This window comes from Bolinopsis microptera, chromosome 3 (assembly GCF_026151205.1).
Source record: "Bolinopsis microptera isolate Bmic1 chromosome 3, MBARI_Bmic_1.0, whole genome shotgun sequence".
NCBI lineage: Eukaryota > Metazoa > Ctenophora > Tentaculata > Lobata > Bolinopsidae > Bolinopsis > Bolinopsis microptera.
Window position 1 is genome coordinate 1,778,226 of NC_087074.1, and position 15,947 is coordinate 1,794,172.

General features: G+C 41.8%; 2 protein-coding genes across 9 annotated transcripts in view; one reads left to right on the forward strand and one right to left on the reverse strand.

The window, feature by feature from the left end:
• The window catches only part of LOC134812446 (lysosomal-trafficking regulator-like), a 61,617-nt gene extending 49,646 nt beyond the window's left edge, over nucleotides 1–11,971 (forward strand). The window contains exons 28-40 of the mRNA XM_063819870.1: nucleotides 4,160–4,290; nucleotides 4,900–5,047; nucleotides 5,312–5,413; nucleotides 5,615–5,713; nucleotides 6,067–6,230; nucleotides 6,623–6,826; nucleotides 7,031–7,191; nucleotides 7,334–7,468; nucleotides 7,638–7,746; nucleotides 7,902–8,077; nucleotides 8,257–8,410; nucleotides 8,518–8,653; nucleotides 8,785–11,971. Of these exons, the coding sequence (XP_063675940.1) occupies nucleotides 4,160–4,290; nucleotides 4,900–5,047; nucleotides 5,312–5,413; nucleotides 5,615–5,713; nucleotides 6,067–6,230; nucleotides 6,623–6,826; nucleotides 7,031–7,191; nucleotides 7,334–7,468; nucleotides 7,638–7,746; nucleotides 7,902–8,077; nucleotides 8,257–8,410; nucleotides 8,518–8,653; nucleotides 8,785–11,498 (4,433 nt within the window). The 3' untranslated portion in view covers nucleotides 11,499–11,971. The remainder of the gene's footprint in view (nucleotides 1–4,159; nucleotides 4,291–4,899; nucleotides 5,048–5,311; nucleotides 5,414–5,614; nucleotides 5,714–6,066; nucleotides 6,231–6,622; nucleotides 6,827–7,030; nucleotides 7,192–7,333; nucleotides 7,469–7,637; nucleotides 7,747–7,901; nucleotides 8,078–8,256; nucleotides 8,411–8,517; nucleotides 8,654–8,784) is intronic.
• A 130-nt stretch (nucleotides 11,972–12,101) lies between these two features.
• Nucleotides 12,102–15,947, reverse strand: part of LOC134812151 (uncharacterized) — a 75,352-nt gene continuing 71,506 nt past the window's right edge. For 6 of the 8 annotated variants that reach the window (XM_063819391.1, XM_063819390.1, XM_063819387.1 and 3 more), the window contains one exon: nucleotides 12,112–12,876. In XM_063819391.1, the coding sequence (XP_063675461.1) occupies nucleotides 12,838–12,876 (39 nt within the window). In that variant the 3' untranslated portion in view covers nucleotides 12,112–12,837. Of the gene's footprint in view, nucleotides 12,877–15,947 lie in introns of all 8 variants that reach the window. The other 2 variants (XM_063819389.1, XM_063819386.1) reach the window with 2 other exon arrangements.

Consider the following 15,947-nt stretch of genomic DNA (forward strand, 5'->3'; position numbering starts at 1 on the left):
CAGTTCACACTACTCAGTAACTGAAAAACTTTTTACTCATTACTGACTACCCACATTATTTTAATGTTAACAAATAACTTTGAACTTACAACAGTTTTTTCCAACCTTGATTTGTAACCATTTCCAATTTTTTGAGGGGGCCCATAAAATTTCCGGGGGGGAGGGGGGTGTGGGGCCAGACCCCTTGCCCCCCCCCCCCTGGCTTTATACACTAGCCCGGTTCATAAAACAAAAATATTATCCAATAATTACACTACACATCTTACAACACTTACCATCATCCTATATTACACATTCTGATTCCTCCGGCATCCTCCCATAGGACTGCCATACCCCAGAGGTAGGCTAAGCATCCACCCAGGCCCAACCTCTCTAAAAAAACGTTCTTAATTCAAAATTCTCCAGGATTATAGATCTGATAATCGTCAATTGATATCTAAGTTAAGTGATAAATAGTAATTGAAGGAATGGGGGAGGGGAGGGGCGGGGCGGAGGAGGTATTACTTATGTTAGGATTAAAAAATTGGTCATGGGTTGGGTTGTCATGGCTTATTTAGGGATAGTGTACATTTACATATGATTGTGTAAATCTTTCAAATTAAGAGCTTACCGGTATCAATTCTCGGTTCGACAGCGTAACTAACAGAAGCTGTATGAGAATTTGGAAATTGGATCCTAGCTGCATCCAGACCCCACTGTGCAACACATCCTTCCATAGCACCGTGGGAGAATTTATACTCCGCAACTTCAACATTGTTGCATGAAACTACCAGACGATCTGACCTTTCTGATATTCTCCAAGTTTTATCCTGCTCCTCTGGAATATTACCCGAGAAGCTTTGCCACGGCATTGACTGGTCTGAGCACTTCCCCACACGATACGTGTATTCATTTCCGCTGAAGAGAAGAGCGAAAGCACTGATTCCCTCGTCATTTGTCTCATCGAAGATCTTGACAAAAACCTTTTCCCCGGTCTCCCAGCTGGTATCATCAGATCTTATCAACAGATCCTCCTTCTCTAGATCCACGTAGATAAAGGTATCTCGGGTGACTGGGGTGAAAATAGGGCCTGGAGAAATAACATGATGTTATGTAATGATAAACTACATCCTAAACTCTGTGACAATCTGAACTGTAATATCTCAGCTCAATACTACTATACTAGAACATACTTTAAGCTAGAACGTTTCCTCCCCCTAATTACTAATTAGAAGGTGAAAGTGGGGGGGGGGGGGGCGGGATGAGGGGAAACCTCACCTGTATTTCCATTACATCCAACAAGCAAGACCACAAATATGACTAACTTGAATCTCATTCTGTAAGAAAATAATTTATCTAAATGATCAAGATTAATGTCACGCATTTAACGACACTATGGAAATGGTTCACTATGGTAAAAGAAACTACGGTGGAGGACGCTAGTGAAACTTTCACAAATGGGGGACACTACGCCGGAGGACGTTAGTGAAACTTTCCCACAAATGGGGGTCACTACGCCGGAGGACGCTATAAGTGAAACTTTCCCAAATGGGGGACACTACGGCGGAGGACGCTAGCGAAAGTTTCCCAAATTGGGGTCACTACGGCGGAGAACGCTAGCGAAACTTTCCCAAATGGGGGTCACTACGCCGGAGGACGCTAGTGAAACTTTCCCAAATTGGGGTCACTACGCCGGAGGACGCTAGGAAACTTTCCCAAATGGGGGTCACTATGCCGGAGGACGCTAGTGAAACGTTCCCAAATGGGGGTCACTACGCCGGAGGACGCTAGTGAAACTTTCCCAAATGGGGGTCACTACGCCGAAGGACGCTAGCGAAACTTTCCCAAATGGGGGTCACTAACCCGGAGGACGCTAGTGAAACTTTCCCAAATGGGGGTCACTACGCCGGAGGACGCTACTGAAACTTTCCCAAATGGGGGTCACTACGCCGGAGACGCTTATAGTGAAACTTTCCCAAATGGGGGACACTACGCCGGAGGACGCAAGTGAAATTTTCCCAAATACGGCGGAGCCACATAAACAACTCTGTAAACGACAAAACTGGTGCTTGGTTGCGCTAAACTGGGTCCCTGGCCCCAGACCCATACCCTGCTCTCCTCAGATAATACCTCTCCTAGGACGAGTAGAAGTAACGAGTAGTAGTAGTCTCATAAGAGACAAGAGTGAGGAGTAACGAGTAAGATGGACCCGCAATGTTGTACAATAGCTGCTGATCTGATAATATGGAGGCCCCGAAAAAAGGGGCGCTATTTTTAGTAGACAAGGACAGATTCTATTATTTTAGTAGTATTAAAAACTAGATCATTACTCTGTTGAAGCAGGGGTTGTTGGTGCTCGTTAACAATAGGTATGGTCTGCCCACAAAATTTTATTGTTATGCTCATGTTATGCATACTATTAGTATGCATAACATGAGCATAACTATAACATTGGCAACGTCTTTTATGGTCAGAGTTATATTCTGACCACAGCGCCCTGCGTGTCCCTTCGTCCAAGATAGATTATACTTTGTTAGTCTTCTGGGTTTCGGTGACGAAGGTCTCTGCTTCAATAGTCAGAGAGGTGCCACCTAAGAGAAATGAAGCTCATATTGAAACAGGAAAAGTGTGTGAGTGGTGTTACATAGTTATATGGAGCTGTCCAATATTTTAGGGAAAGTGCCATAAAAGACAAAGTGAAAATGACTCTAAATTTAATTGTCTTGTAGTGAAGATCTCTGAGTTAAGAATTTGCTAATTATCTCACTTTAACGGACAGTTGGCATGGTCGGGCCCATGTCAGCAGTGTGGGTCGGGGTATTAGGGTTAGGATTAAGGTAAGGATTAAGGTAAGGATTATGGTAAGGATTAGGGTGAACCTACTCATACGAGATAGTAATAGTTACAACGATTGTCACGCGCTTGCTCATCTCAAGTTTGGCCACATTAAAAAACGATCCCAGTTTCCTATTAAAGTAGGTTAGTGTTACCATGACAACATGTCCTATTAAGTATTGAGATCGTTACCTTGATTTGCTGGTAGCTGATAGCTGACAATATTCAGCCCGTTACTGTCGATATTAATGTGTTCTGTAGTTACACCCATACTCATAGTTTGACACCGTTCTGGGTACTGTGGTATTGAGACTACCTCCTTTGGCGCCGGGTCCTCGCTCGCCATGTCCTGAAACAGATTCGTCAAACACAAGCAGTTCGTCTGATAATCAATTTAGAAAACGACTAAATTATCGATAGAGTCATCTAATAACGCGTTCAGCTTCATAAGTGGAATAAAGAACAATATTACTCCAAACCTTGCAGTAAACGGAGAGACTAGTCTGTGATTTAACAAACTCCCAAACAGTAGTAGTGCCTTTACAGGGAGAGAACTTGTCCTCTCCGTAATTGTAAGTTTTGCAGTCGTTTATCATTAACTGGTTTTCTGGTGGATTAGAAAATATGTTATAAAGTCAGAGACATATTTCTAAGATATTTTTGGAATTTTGCCAATGATCATTTCTTTCGAGTCGTTACCCTGAAACAACAAAATTCAATTTCAACTAACTGTTTAATTTGAAAAGTAAGCGAATTGGAGAGGGGTTTTCTTTGGTGAACAGCTTCACTGTCAATTGTTTTAAATCTGAACTCTTTGAACCAATCCAAGTTGTATGTATTTTAATATATGTGACGTCTTCTTGCGGGACTGTTGCGATATTTTCTATTTCTGTTGAACCAACCGTCTCCCAGTTCCTCCAAATCCTAGTCCACCCTATACGACGACATGTGTCAGTAATAGATCTATACTCTATAGCCTAGTTAAATAAACTTAAGTAAGGTAATGAGGATAAACAATAACGACAAGGAAACGTTCACTAAAAATAAAACAAAAATCCTAAATAACTTGTACTCACTGGCTCCTTCCGCTTGCAAGAAAAGCATCAAATATAGCAAGATTGGGAGGTTCATTCCTAGTTTGTTATCTCTGCGTCAGTAAATACTAATAATAACTAATAAAGAGTTAACGTTTAAAGCAGTATAAGTAAGGAACCTTAGTTTACAATTAGGTTTAGTTGCAGTATTTAAGTAAGGAACCTTATTTTACAATTAGGTTTAGTTGCAGTATTTAAGTAAAGAACTTTGATTTACAATTATATTTAGTTATTAAACCCCTCCCCCTCAGGTCAGTTCATGAGCAATAAAGACATGCGGGGGTATTACTACAGTCTTACTAATGTACAGAGTGGACTAATGTCGCTCCTGGTGGAGGTCATTAAGACAAGCAACGATGGAACTCTCCGACGCATGTTCAAGGTATTAATTATAAATATTCAAGTTAATAATTATACATAATATGTTGGTTAAGTCTGTGACAACCTCAAACTTACATATTATCTTGAAGTTAATTAAATACGCTAAATAATGACTGGGAATGATTAAATGTTTTTTTAACAAAAGAAATTTAACCTTGGTGGACAAAGTAGCCTTGCTTTACCATGCCTCAAGGTTAGTGTTACCATGACCACATGCCCTTAAAAGCGTAAACAACGAGCCTGTTTGTTTTAAATCATTTTCAATCGATTATTAAATGATGGGGCTTGCTTTGTTGTCCTTGTCCTATCTATCAGTTAAATATGTACAGCGGTACCAATCTACTGCAGAGTCAAAAAGAGTCAAAAAGAGTAAAATGGCCTAAATGAAAAGTCAATTGTATTATAGATATATTCTTTTAAATATCTCTGCTTTTGGTCTCTAGAGACCGCGGATTAATGAGCTTATCTCAATATCAATAATATAATATTAAATGCTATTTGACAACGTTATATGGGGTAAGACTAAATCTACAGTGATCCTATTTATCATTAATTCTAATTTAAATATTCTCGTAATTATTAAATATTTTAAATAATTTAATATTCTCAGGGCAACAGTAGTGTAATAGAGGTCGAGCAGGTCCTGGTCCTAATGAACAACGAGAATATCCTAGTGAGGATAGCCAGTGTGAAGATGCTCAATGCTATGATCAGTCACGGCTCCACTCATATCAAACAGCACTTTCTCAAGATTAACGGTTAGTCTCTAACAACAGTTTACAAACACAAGGAAATGTTTTGAAAAGATAAACTGTGGAAGCTGGACAGAAGAGGTGAAAATAGAGTTTGTTTAAACTTAGGACGGCCGTTGTGGTCTTAAATTAAGATATGATAGATTGAATCTGCGAGTGTTTTTATCTACGTGTATCATAAGTAAAATCATTTGTGACTCACGGATGATCAATATACTCTAATTAATTAACTAATCTAACAGGTTAACTAATTAGCCTATTTTCCACCAGGTTACCATCTAATGGCATGCCAACTAAGACTACACCCATTATCTTACGAGTTAGTACATGCAGTAATGTGTCTTTACGTTCCCATTAAGAGCAACTTGAAAGGTAAGACTTGATTTATTTATTTATCAAAAATATCTTATAAATTCTTTTGCGTAATATCTGTGCTTAATTACCCATCTAGAGCAACAACTCTATTGATGTAGAAAAATATGTTCAGTCTACAAATTTCAATATTGTAGAATTATGGTCCTAAATTAATAATTAATGTTTTTTGTCCGTCAAACTATAATGGCATATCTTCAGAGGGACTGTCAGCCACAGATTCAGCTAGAGACGTCAACTCCACACCAGAGGGGGCCACTCTAATCCTGTCTCTCCTCGAGAACAGTCTTCTTATTGATGGTGTGTAGTTTGTGGTTTACCTGTTCATTCAGAAGTTCATAGCACTCGAAACCGCAAACTTTAGCCTCTTCCATTCTCCAAACACTGGTGTTTGGTTTGATATTCGGATTTCCATGTTGTTAGCGGTTTGCAGCAGTTTCTATCACCCTCTTTCTCCACAAGAATACTCTTGCTTCATAGTAGCAATAACAATAAAAACACTCATATATCTAGCAATCACTCCCCTACTGTTGCTTCATAGTAGCAATAACAATACAAACACTCATAAATCTAGCAATCACTCCCCTACTGTTGCTTCATAGTAGCAATAACAATACATACACTCATTATCTAGCAATCACTCCCCCTTACAGGTTTGTTTGGAGACATGTTGAAGATAATCTCCCAGATGATGATGTCTTGGGCAGGCTGCGCTCTTGATTTCCTAAACTACGGTCTTATCGACGCTCTCTATCACGTTATACCACTCATGAACCCTAAATCTGAGGACTTCAGTCCTAACTTCCATTCTTTACAGGTCTGTTTGATAATAAACAGTACAACTTTTAAGATTTAAGACCCTCAACCCCTCTTGGAAGCCATTTTAGAGTAACATTAGAATAAGCGTTCAGAGCAATTCTCCTTCAAGGATGTTAGACAGTAGACCTGTGTGAACGATTCCCAGCCCGTTTTAGCACATCTAATTGAAGAAAGTCATGCAACTTTATATCAAATTAAAACACAATAGGATTTAAACGATGGCCCGCTTAAATTTCTATGCATACCAGTTGCCCTGATATGTTAGTTTGCTTTGTATATCGACCCGAGTTTGCTCACCAAACTATGTATAATTTGTATATTTCAAAAATATACATTTGGTCAACCACTGGGATAACATTCACAGCTAAACAAAGCCTTCCTCTCTCGCAGATGCTGCTCCAGTCCCTGACTATAATCTCACACTGCGTGACCGCTGCTCACCACATATTCGACATGGTGTGGAGTCTGTGTTTCCGGCTGCTCCAGGAAGCAGACCTGGATATGAGTGGAGTGTGTGAGAGGCTCTGTACCAGTGTGCTGCGGTGTGTGGTTCACTTTTACAGTGTGGATAACCACGTCAACAATTGTATCAAGGTTAGTGTTACCATGACAACATTACCTTATATGGTCCGACGCTGCCTTATTTATCAGCTTTTACTGATAATCCTGTTATTGCTCGATGTTGCTTTGACTAGTCTTAAAACATTTTCATAGACTTTACTTCATACCAGAGTCTCTGGAAGCCTGATGTTTCAGGAATTACTAATTAATTTTTGTTAACGCATTCTACCTCCCCAGAACAGTAACAGTGGAAAGTTAGCTCGTCTAGGATCCAGTCTGAAGAACCTAATGGGGGAGGTGCCTCCGGAGGAGGACATCAAGCCAGTGTTTGATCCTGGGGTCTTCTTTAAAGACGATGTGTTCGTCAACTCGGACAGTGCTTATAACAGAACTACATCGTGAGAACTTAACATTCATTTTATATAAGCTTGCTTATTTGTGATGGTGAGTCACCATTCAGCTTTCAGAAGCGCTTTGACAATGAAGGCGCTTTGGTACCCTATCTTTCAGTTCTCAGTTCTGCTAACCTCCTCCCCTCAGGTTATCAGACCTGTCTACCTGGTATGTAGGATTACTGACAGTTCTAGTGGACTACCTTCAGCACCGGGCTCTAACCTGTGTAGAGGTGGTGACCGCTACTGAGGACGACTGGACCCTCCTCTCCGCTGATGACAGGTTTCTGGGCTGGTTGTTGAGTACCGTTGCTGTAATCAGTAGTGGTATTGGTAAATTGAGGATCACTAAATAATTTTACCCTGTATGGTGAGGAAGTTGAAACCCCATTTAAATTTGATTTATTACGTCTGACAAGACTGTTAAATTAATGAGTCTCTCCAATAAGCAGTGGCGAGGGAGAACAGCAGTTTTGTCGGGATATATTCGAGATCCTGCTCACCACAACTGTCAAGTGTTACTTTGAGAGGAACTCGGACAAGATGTCGACTTTTATACAGGTATCAGCACATCACACATCGCAGCGATATAACCTATACGTCACCACATGTGAACTCTCCTTTCAAGAATTTGATGACCAAAATACACATTGTATGCTTCTACCTAAATCGAACGTTATTAATCGATAATCACAACTGAACCCCACTTCTCCCAGCTGGGGTCCCTGAACAAGGAAAAGCTACGCGGAGCACTAGCTCGCCTCATCCTGATCCTCTACACTCCCAGATTAGAGAGATTCACTTGTCTGTTTGTGTTGAGGTCACTCAGCAGACCGGGTCCTGTCAGGCTCCTTCCTTTGCTGGCTAAATCAGACAACAAATTTTTTACCAGGTACACACTACACAAGCTTCTACAACTAATTCATGAGCAAGGAATATTTTTAGGAAATGGTGACTTATTTTTAACTGGATGTCTCGACCTATGGTGAGCCGAGCTTTGTAACGATTATTTATGATATTTATGTAATTAATGATGATAATTACGTAATTAATTAATTGCCCCGGTGTCAGGATACACGCGTTCACACTCTACCTAATGACGGACAAGGAACCACTCAACCCCGAGTGCACTTTGGCTGCTGGCAGTTTGTTGGAAGTTTGCCAAGAACTCAACTCTAAAGCTCCCACTGACATTATCCAGCTTATACACGCTTGGAATGAGCAGGTGGGTCAGATTCAATATTCCAATCAGTGACTTTTCAGGCTCGCTGTTAACTTTATAATCTGTTTGGAAATATGAAATGAATTCATTAACATGATCATTGTTTTCAGGAGCACAATTATCATCAAACTTGGCTGACAGCCAGAGAGCAAGGTTCCCAGAAGATAGGGCAGCCGATTGTTATTCTCAACAAGTCTGTTAACGTTCAGGCAGAAATTATCACTAACACCATCTTCAACCTTCAAGGTGGGCTATCCTACCAGCCATACTTACATTCATATCTTTAAAATAAAATTGTGAGGCCTTATGCATGAATCTACTTATTTGAATGTGAATTTCACAGACGTTTAAGTTTTAAAATACAACTCCTTTCTCAGGAACCCTAGTTCGGGAGTTCTACTCACAATGGCAACACCACCGTTCAACGAAACACGACATGCAACAACAATGGTACAAGATAATCCTGAAGACCACGCACAAACACGGAGTATGGCACGACCCGGACACTTACCCGGACAGCTGGGAAATAGACAGCACAGAGGGTCCGGGCGGGATACGGAGACGACTCAAGAGGTGTCCTGTGGACATTCCTCTCCAGTTCCTCATGGATAAGTCTCACTACAAGTTCGGGCTGGTCGATGCAATGCCGTTTGAGTTCCTGTTCCAGAAGAACAAGACTCGAGGGAACGTGAAGCCCCAGTTTACTCTGGTCTACACTAACAAGTGTACTCACATCAAATCAGCCGGGACGACTGAAGGAGATATCCTGCTGTATCGTCAGTACATGTTGTTTGTCCGGGACGAGAGTGCCAGTATTGACACGGTGTCCCAGTTAGTCGGGGATGCGCTTGGAATGTACTGGAGTCTGTTAGACGTGACAGAGGTCCACAAGAGATGGTACAATCTGAGGGACGTAGCAGTGGAGATATTCCTAAACACTGGCCAGACTTACCTGCTAGGGTTCGGCACGACAGAGGAGCGAGATGAGCTCCACAACAGACTCCTCCAACTCAACCTACCCAACTTAGTGCACCACGGGGACCAGAGGAAGGAGATCCGGAGCATGACACAGCGGTGGCAGGAGGGGCACGTGACTAACTTTGAGTACCTCATGCACCTCAACAAACAATCTGGGAGAAGTTTCAACGATCTGATGCAGTACCCGGTACTGCCCTTTATACTAGCCGACTACACCAGCACCACTCTGGATCTCAACAATCCCAACACCTTCAGAAACCTCGCTCTCCCCATGGCTATCCAGGACCCCAAACTAAAGGATCACTTTGTTCAGAGGTACGAGATGTTGAAACGGGACTTCGAGAACCAGAGTGAGGGAATAGACCAGCCTCTAAATTCTGGCACTCAGCCATATCACTACGGCTCTCACTACAGTAACTCCGGCATCGTGCTCCACTACCTGGTCAGACTGCTTCCTTATGCTAAACTATTTATAGAGTTTCAAGGGGGATCGTTTGATATACCAGACCGAACATTCCACGCGATGAAGACAACTTGGAGACTTGCCAGCAGCGAGAGTACAACAGATGTCAGGGAGCTTATCCCCGAGTTCTTTTATCTCCCAGAACTGTTCCACAACTCAGAGGGCTTCAGATTTGGGGAGAGACAGAACGGAAACACCGTAGACGATGTTTTGTTACCCACGTGGTCTAATGACGACAGCAGATTATTAGTTCTGACACACCGCATGGCACTTGAGTCGGAGTACGTTTCGCAGAACCTACACCATTGGATAGATCTAGTGTTCGGGTACAAGCAACAGGGAGGAGCTGCTGTCGATGCCATCAACGTGTTCCATCCCTCCACTTACTTCGGGATTGATGTTGAGAAAATAGAAAATGCTCTTCACAGAGAGGCAATGAAGACCATGGTCCGAACCTACGGTCAAACCCCCAAACAGCTCTTTAAAGAACCCCATGTGACCCGCAATGCAATGGCCCACATCCACAGCAAGCCCCTGACAACCAAGGGAGCACCAATGCAACAGGGTAGCAACCAGAAGATGACGTCGCGTTTCTGGAGGATGGCGTTTGCTTCCTCCATGTCGGACGCTCTCTCCACCATAGACCGGGAGAGAGATCTGACCCCTGGAACTCTGCACTTCTCCCAACCAGTGCTATGCTGGACAGCCAAGTTCCCTCACAGTATCACTGGTATCAGGTGTTTACCGTCCGGTGAGGTGGTTGCCATGCCTCCCAGAACCAGCTACCTAGCCTTCGTGCCGTGGAAAGGTCCCCGCTACGAACAGGTCAGTAGCTTCACTGAAGAAGCTGGAGGGAGCAACTACACCGGGCTCCGGATACGATGGGAAGGAAGTAATGTGCACGTGATAGCGGACGCTATTCTCTACAGTATCTCCTCCACTGATCACGTGACTTGTTGTTCAGCTGCCAGGGATGGCCGGGTGTTCGTTATAGGGTACAGGTCCGGGCTGGTGACTGTCCAACCTCTCCAGTACGAGCAGTCCACTAAGAGTGTGAGTAACATGGGGGCTGCCAGGTACCTCACCGGTCATGTTCATCCTATCACCACTATCCAGATTAACAGGGCTTTCAGTGTGATCGTGTCGGCTGATACCAGCGGCAGAGTCATCATCTGGGATCTCAACCTCATGACTTACGTGAACTATTTCGAGACACGCCAGTCCCCTGTATCGTGTTTGAGAGTCTCTGATACTCTGGGAGATATTGTGACAGTCAGTTCATCAGGTAAAGAGAACAGGAACGTGTCGTTCCCTGGACTTCCTGGATCTGCGGAGAGCGTGTCTGAGATTTACATGCATTCTGTAAACGGTAAATTCATTGCTTGGTCACGGTGCAGTCACGTGATAACTTCTCTGGCTATTTCTGTCATGAGTGAAGGACTGTACAAGAACGTTATTGCTACAGGCTTCCAAAACGGCAATATCTGGCTGTGGAACACGTGGAATCTCCAGGTGGTCTCAGATATTCAGACTAACTTTACATCTCCTATTCTATCCCTGGAGTTCTCTCATGATTCTTATAGTTTAGCAGCAGGGTCAGAGGAGGGACGCCTCATGGTGTGGACTCAAACTCATCCTGCCAATAATTGACGTGGTTACTCATCTGGTTACTTATTGTTCACTGTGAGATTACTTATTGTTCACTGTGCGGTTACTGCGTGGACACTGATTAGTCATCATTGAACAGAACAAACTTTTTGGAGGAAATTAAGATAATCTATTTGTTGAATGTTGATAAAAATGTTGAGGTAAAATCATTATCAAAGTCTGAAGACGTTTTATTAACCGCCTCGTAAGACGGAGAGTTTATTGTTTTAATGAAAAGTCGGATAATTAAAGATAAAGATCTATCTTCTGACGGAGTTTACAGTTTGTATAAAATAAATGTTGTTTTTGTGTCATGACATTGGTGTGTATCGTGCGGGCCGCGAACTCAAAAACGAATATTAATCACGATGGCTACAAGTGCTATCACATGAATGTATTTATTATTTAATTTTTGATTAATTTTATTGTTGTATATTCTGTATTTGACGCAAGGCAGATTATTTCTTGCATTTGAATCGCAGTTGTTTTTTTTGTTAACACTGAACGAACTTCTTCCTTGTATTCTGCATCGTAAATTGAAATTGAATACCTAAATATTATTAGTAATTTTTCTGGTCAGATAATAATAATAACTATAAGAAGATACATTTTATTTCAAAAAATATATATAAATCGTGAACACATATTTTAATAGATAAACAAATTAATGACATAAATTAATGAAAAAATAACTCAAAATTTCTTCTTCAACTTAATAATTCTTAATTCACATAGTTAGTACGACCGGGACGGACTAATTATTGACCGATAACTTATAACTTATAGCTTAGTCATGGCCTTAAGCATCCTAGCTAAAAGTTTCCCACAACCTGTATGTTTCATTGTTCATTGGTTGATGAAACTAAATTAATGTTTTTAAATTTTCCTCAATCTTACACGTGCAGTTGCCTGTTAAAGCTTGTTTGAGATGTTGATGACGATCATTAATGAGAGCAACCTGGTCTGGTTGTACGGACACGTTTCATAGTAAAGCAGTAACGTACCCTTTCCATGAGGCATGAAATTGAGAACTATCGATAATTGAAATTCTCTATCAGTATCAATATCGGTATAATTATTAACCAAGTCATTATAGGTCGCGGCTAAAAAACTGGTAGTATAATTATATTAGCACTGTTATCAATATATCAGTAGACAGCTGTAGTCGTAGACAGTGGCATATTTTCTGTCCAAGGTCTTGTGACTCTCGTGAAATAGATATCACATAAATTGTTCACTTCCCAATGATCCGATTCAGACATAGGGCCGAAACAATCGGTAGATCGTGATCAAGGGATTATCTTTATTCGAGGGATTATCTGTGTTCTGGTGTAGGGTCCCCTCATAACGCGTACAGGACTTTCTGCATACTGCTCGTGATCTGAGAAGAGAAATATAATTATCAAATCTATACTTTCAGAGACCAAGTTCAAAGCCAGAGACCAAGTTCAAAGCGCGGCACTCGGCTACCATGTAAAGATGTAACGAGCGAGCCTAAGGCTTATGGTAGTCGGGTGCCACGCACGAGCGATATGACTTATCACTCGGTTGACCGAGCGGTAAAGTTGTACTTATCGCTCGTTAAACGCGTTCGCGTCGTCACTTCTAGCACAGTTGCGCCGTGCGCGTCGTATCGTACTCGATGCTAGCCAAATAAAAGAGCCAAATAAAAGAGCTTTAATACTTTGGTTTCGGCGTGTTACATCTTAGGTTAATCTTACTTACGGCCTTTTTGCCTGATAAAAATTTACAAACTTTCCAAAGTTACTCCATGGAATATGGATAAAGTGTACATTTGATTGGAAGTCTACTGTCTACAAACACTTTACTGTAGGTGGTAATCCTGCGCGGTCGATCGCTTATTTCGAGACGTAATACAGCTTAAAAGTTGAAGACAAGTTCAATCAAATGGATCTTTAGACACTTATTCATCTTTCGTGCAATTATCTTGAAGTAAAGTTTTTTAGAATGGAAATACTTTTAGCTTTACTGATGGAAAGTTTCACGATGTTCTAGAGTCAACGTCATCCATTTAAGTGACAAAAGGACGCTACATGTCACAGAATGACTTGATTTTCCGTTAAAAGTAGCCATTAGGTAACTTCATGGCCTTAGCAATGTTTATTTCGTGTTGGAAGTAAATTATAAGCTCTCTGTGGAATTTGGCTAAACGTGGTATTGACGAAATTTACGAAATTACGTATAAATTGACAAAATGGCGACAAAATGGCGTACAAGGTCAACATTTGTAACTGAAACGAAACAGCGCGCCAAACAAGGTAGACTGACTCGAACATTTCTCACGTGCGAGAGCTCTACTGCGCGTTCCACAGACTCTCTGGCGCCATTTCACCGAAACTGCAGTTGTTTTGCGACGTTTGTAGCTCGAGTTATAGTTCAAAATGTTTGCGAGTAGGCGTGTTTCTGACTTGACTTATATTATTGCGTTTATCAAATACACGGATATTTGTAAACTTATCATACTTTATGCTATCGTTTGGAAAAGTTATTTGTACATAGATTCCAGAAATTTTCATGATTGCATCATTTTATTACAATTTATCATGAGCTTTTGAAAACAGTCCGACGCTGAGCCCAAATTTCAGCAAAATAACGCCGTTTTTTCGTAACACTTTTTTTGATTCAAGGCCGTTTTAAAATCACGATATTCCAACAATGCAAGTTTTCCCAGAATTATGGCCGTGTGTTCTGATCTCATCATCGTTAGAACTATACCATGATACCAAAAATTTATAAATCCGAGAAACAAAATAATTATTGATTATCACCTATTTACTGGGCCGCGCTCAGCCTGTCATTCCGCCAAATCTTTATTGTTAATGAACATAATAGCCTGGGGTCCTCAGGTAACAAACACTCAGTCCACAATTGTATCACGTGGTGACCCCCACTGTCGCTTCACTGTAGAGTTTCGGCGATACAGGGGGAGCCGCGCACTCGTGCGCGGCGGGTCATACAACGTATGACAAGTCCACAATACCAAACACATGGACATGCCTTCAAAAGATTTTCAGAACTGCACAATCAGGAAGAACCAGAAATCAGTAGGAGAGAGACGTTATCGAGAGAGAGAGACCAGACAGAATTAAAAGTCGGCAGGAGGGATAAGTTACAGAGACAAAAGAATTATGCTCAAAAAACTAAATATCTTCGGCTTAATGTAATATTTGTCGCTTAAACTCAGAGACCAGGGAGCAATAGTAGACAATCAAAACTGGTTGACCTGGCAGCATTAAACGTCGGCAGGGGAGAGACGTTATCGAAACAGGAGCAGAAGAGAGTTAGAACAGAGAGAAAGGTGACTGGGTCTGTTGCATTGATATTTATTATTTTATGATTTCGTATATACTTTGGAGGAGATGGAGGGTGAACTAAGGAATTTCCGTTCAGCTTTAGAATGCAGGATAAGATTGATAAGGTGCGGCCAGAACAAGTTATATTAGCACAGTTACAAACGCCCGCCCAGTTAGCTCTAACAGTGGCATCCAAGCGAACATGCACGAGATTAATCCTATTATTAAGTTTGAACGTGTAGAGTTTAGAAACGAGGTGACCTTTCTAACAGCCCAATGAAGCCCATAAATAGTTCAGTAGCTTGTCCACATCTGCCATGAGGTACCGGGCCTCATGGTTTTGCCAGGTGATTTAAGGAGCATTTGATTCTGTGCGGGCATAGCGGAGGATCTGATGTTAGCTCATTTATTGTCTTACATTCGTTGCGAATCTATCTGCAGGATAGGCTGCAAAATATCTTTCTCAGCCCGGACGAGATTTTTTTAATTAAAAAAAAAGTTTTTTAAGAGAGGCTGGGCCTGGATGGCCCACGAGAGGATAGCATGTGGATGCTTTGCCTACCAGTACCTACTACTGGAACTTTAGTTTTTCTGGAACTCCCATCAGATGGCTAACATGGCCGCTGTCAGGATAGGTCACATGCACAGCCCACTAGTTTCTGTTTACTTTCAGAACGTGGCGAACAACGTCAACTTCGCGAAGTTATTAACTTGTTATCAAAACGTATCGCGCGAAAATGTTTTTGTAGACGCGCATGTGACATTACGAGTGCAGAGCTCGCACTGGGCGAGACGCAAGATTGTGAACACTTTTCATGAGAAGCAGAAACATCCCAGCAACTCCTCTGTAACTGCAAGTGCATCCAGATCATGACGCTCGCGCTCAGAATGAGGATAAATGGTAAACCCCTAGGCCTACGGAGGATCTTAACAACAGTAAACTCATCCATATCTTCAAATTTGTGGAACAGTCGACAAGACTGGATAGGGAAAACTCTTTTGGGTAACCTCCTTGGATTCTTCACCAGGAACTTTCGCTAAATCCCACACTAGGAACTCAACCTGGGCCCATCTCCGCATAGAGACATATCTCCCAGGCTTTGACCTTGCTCGGAAGTCCCTTGTCTGCCCGCAGAAG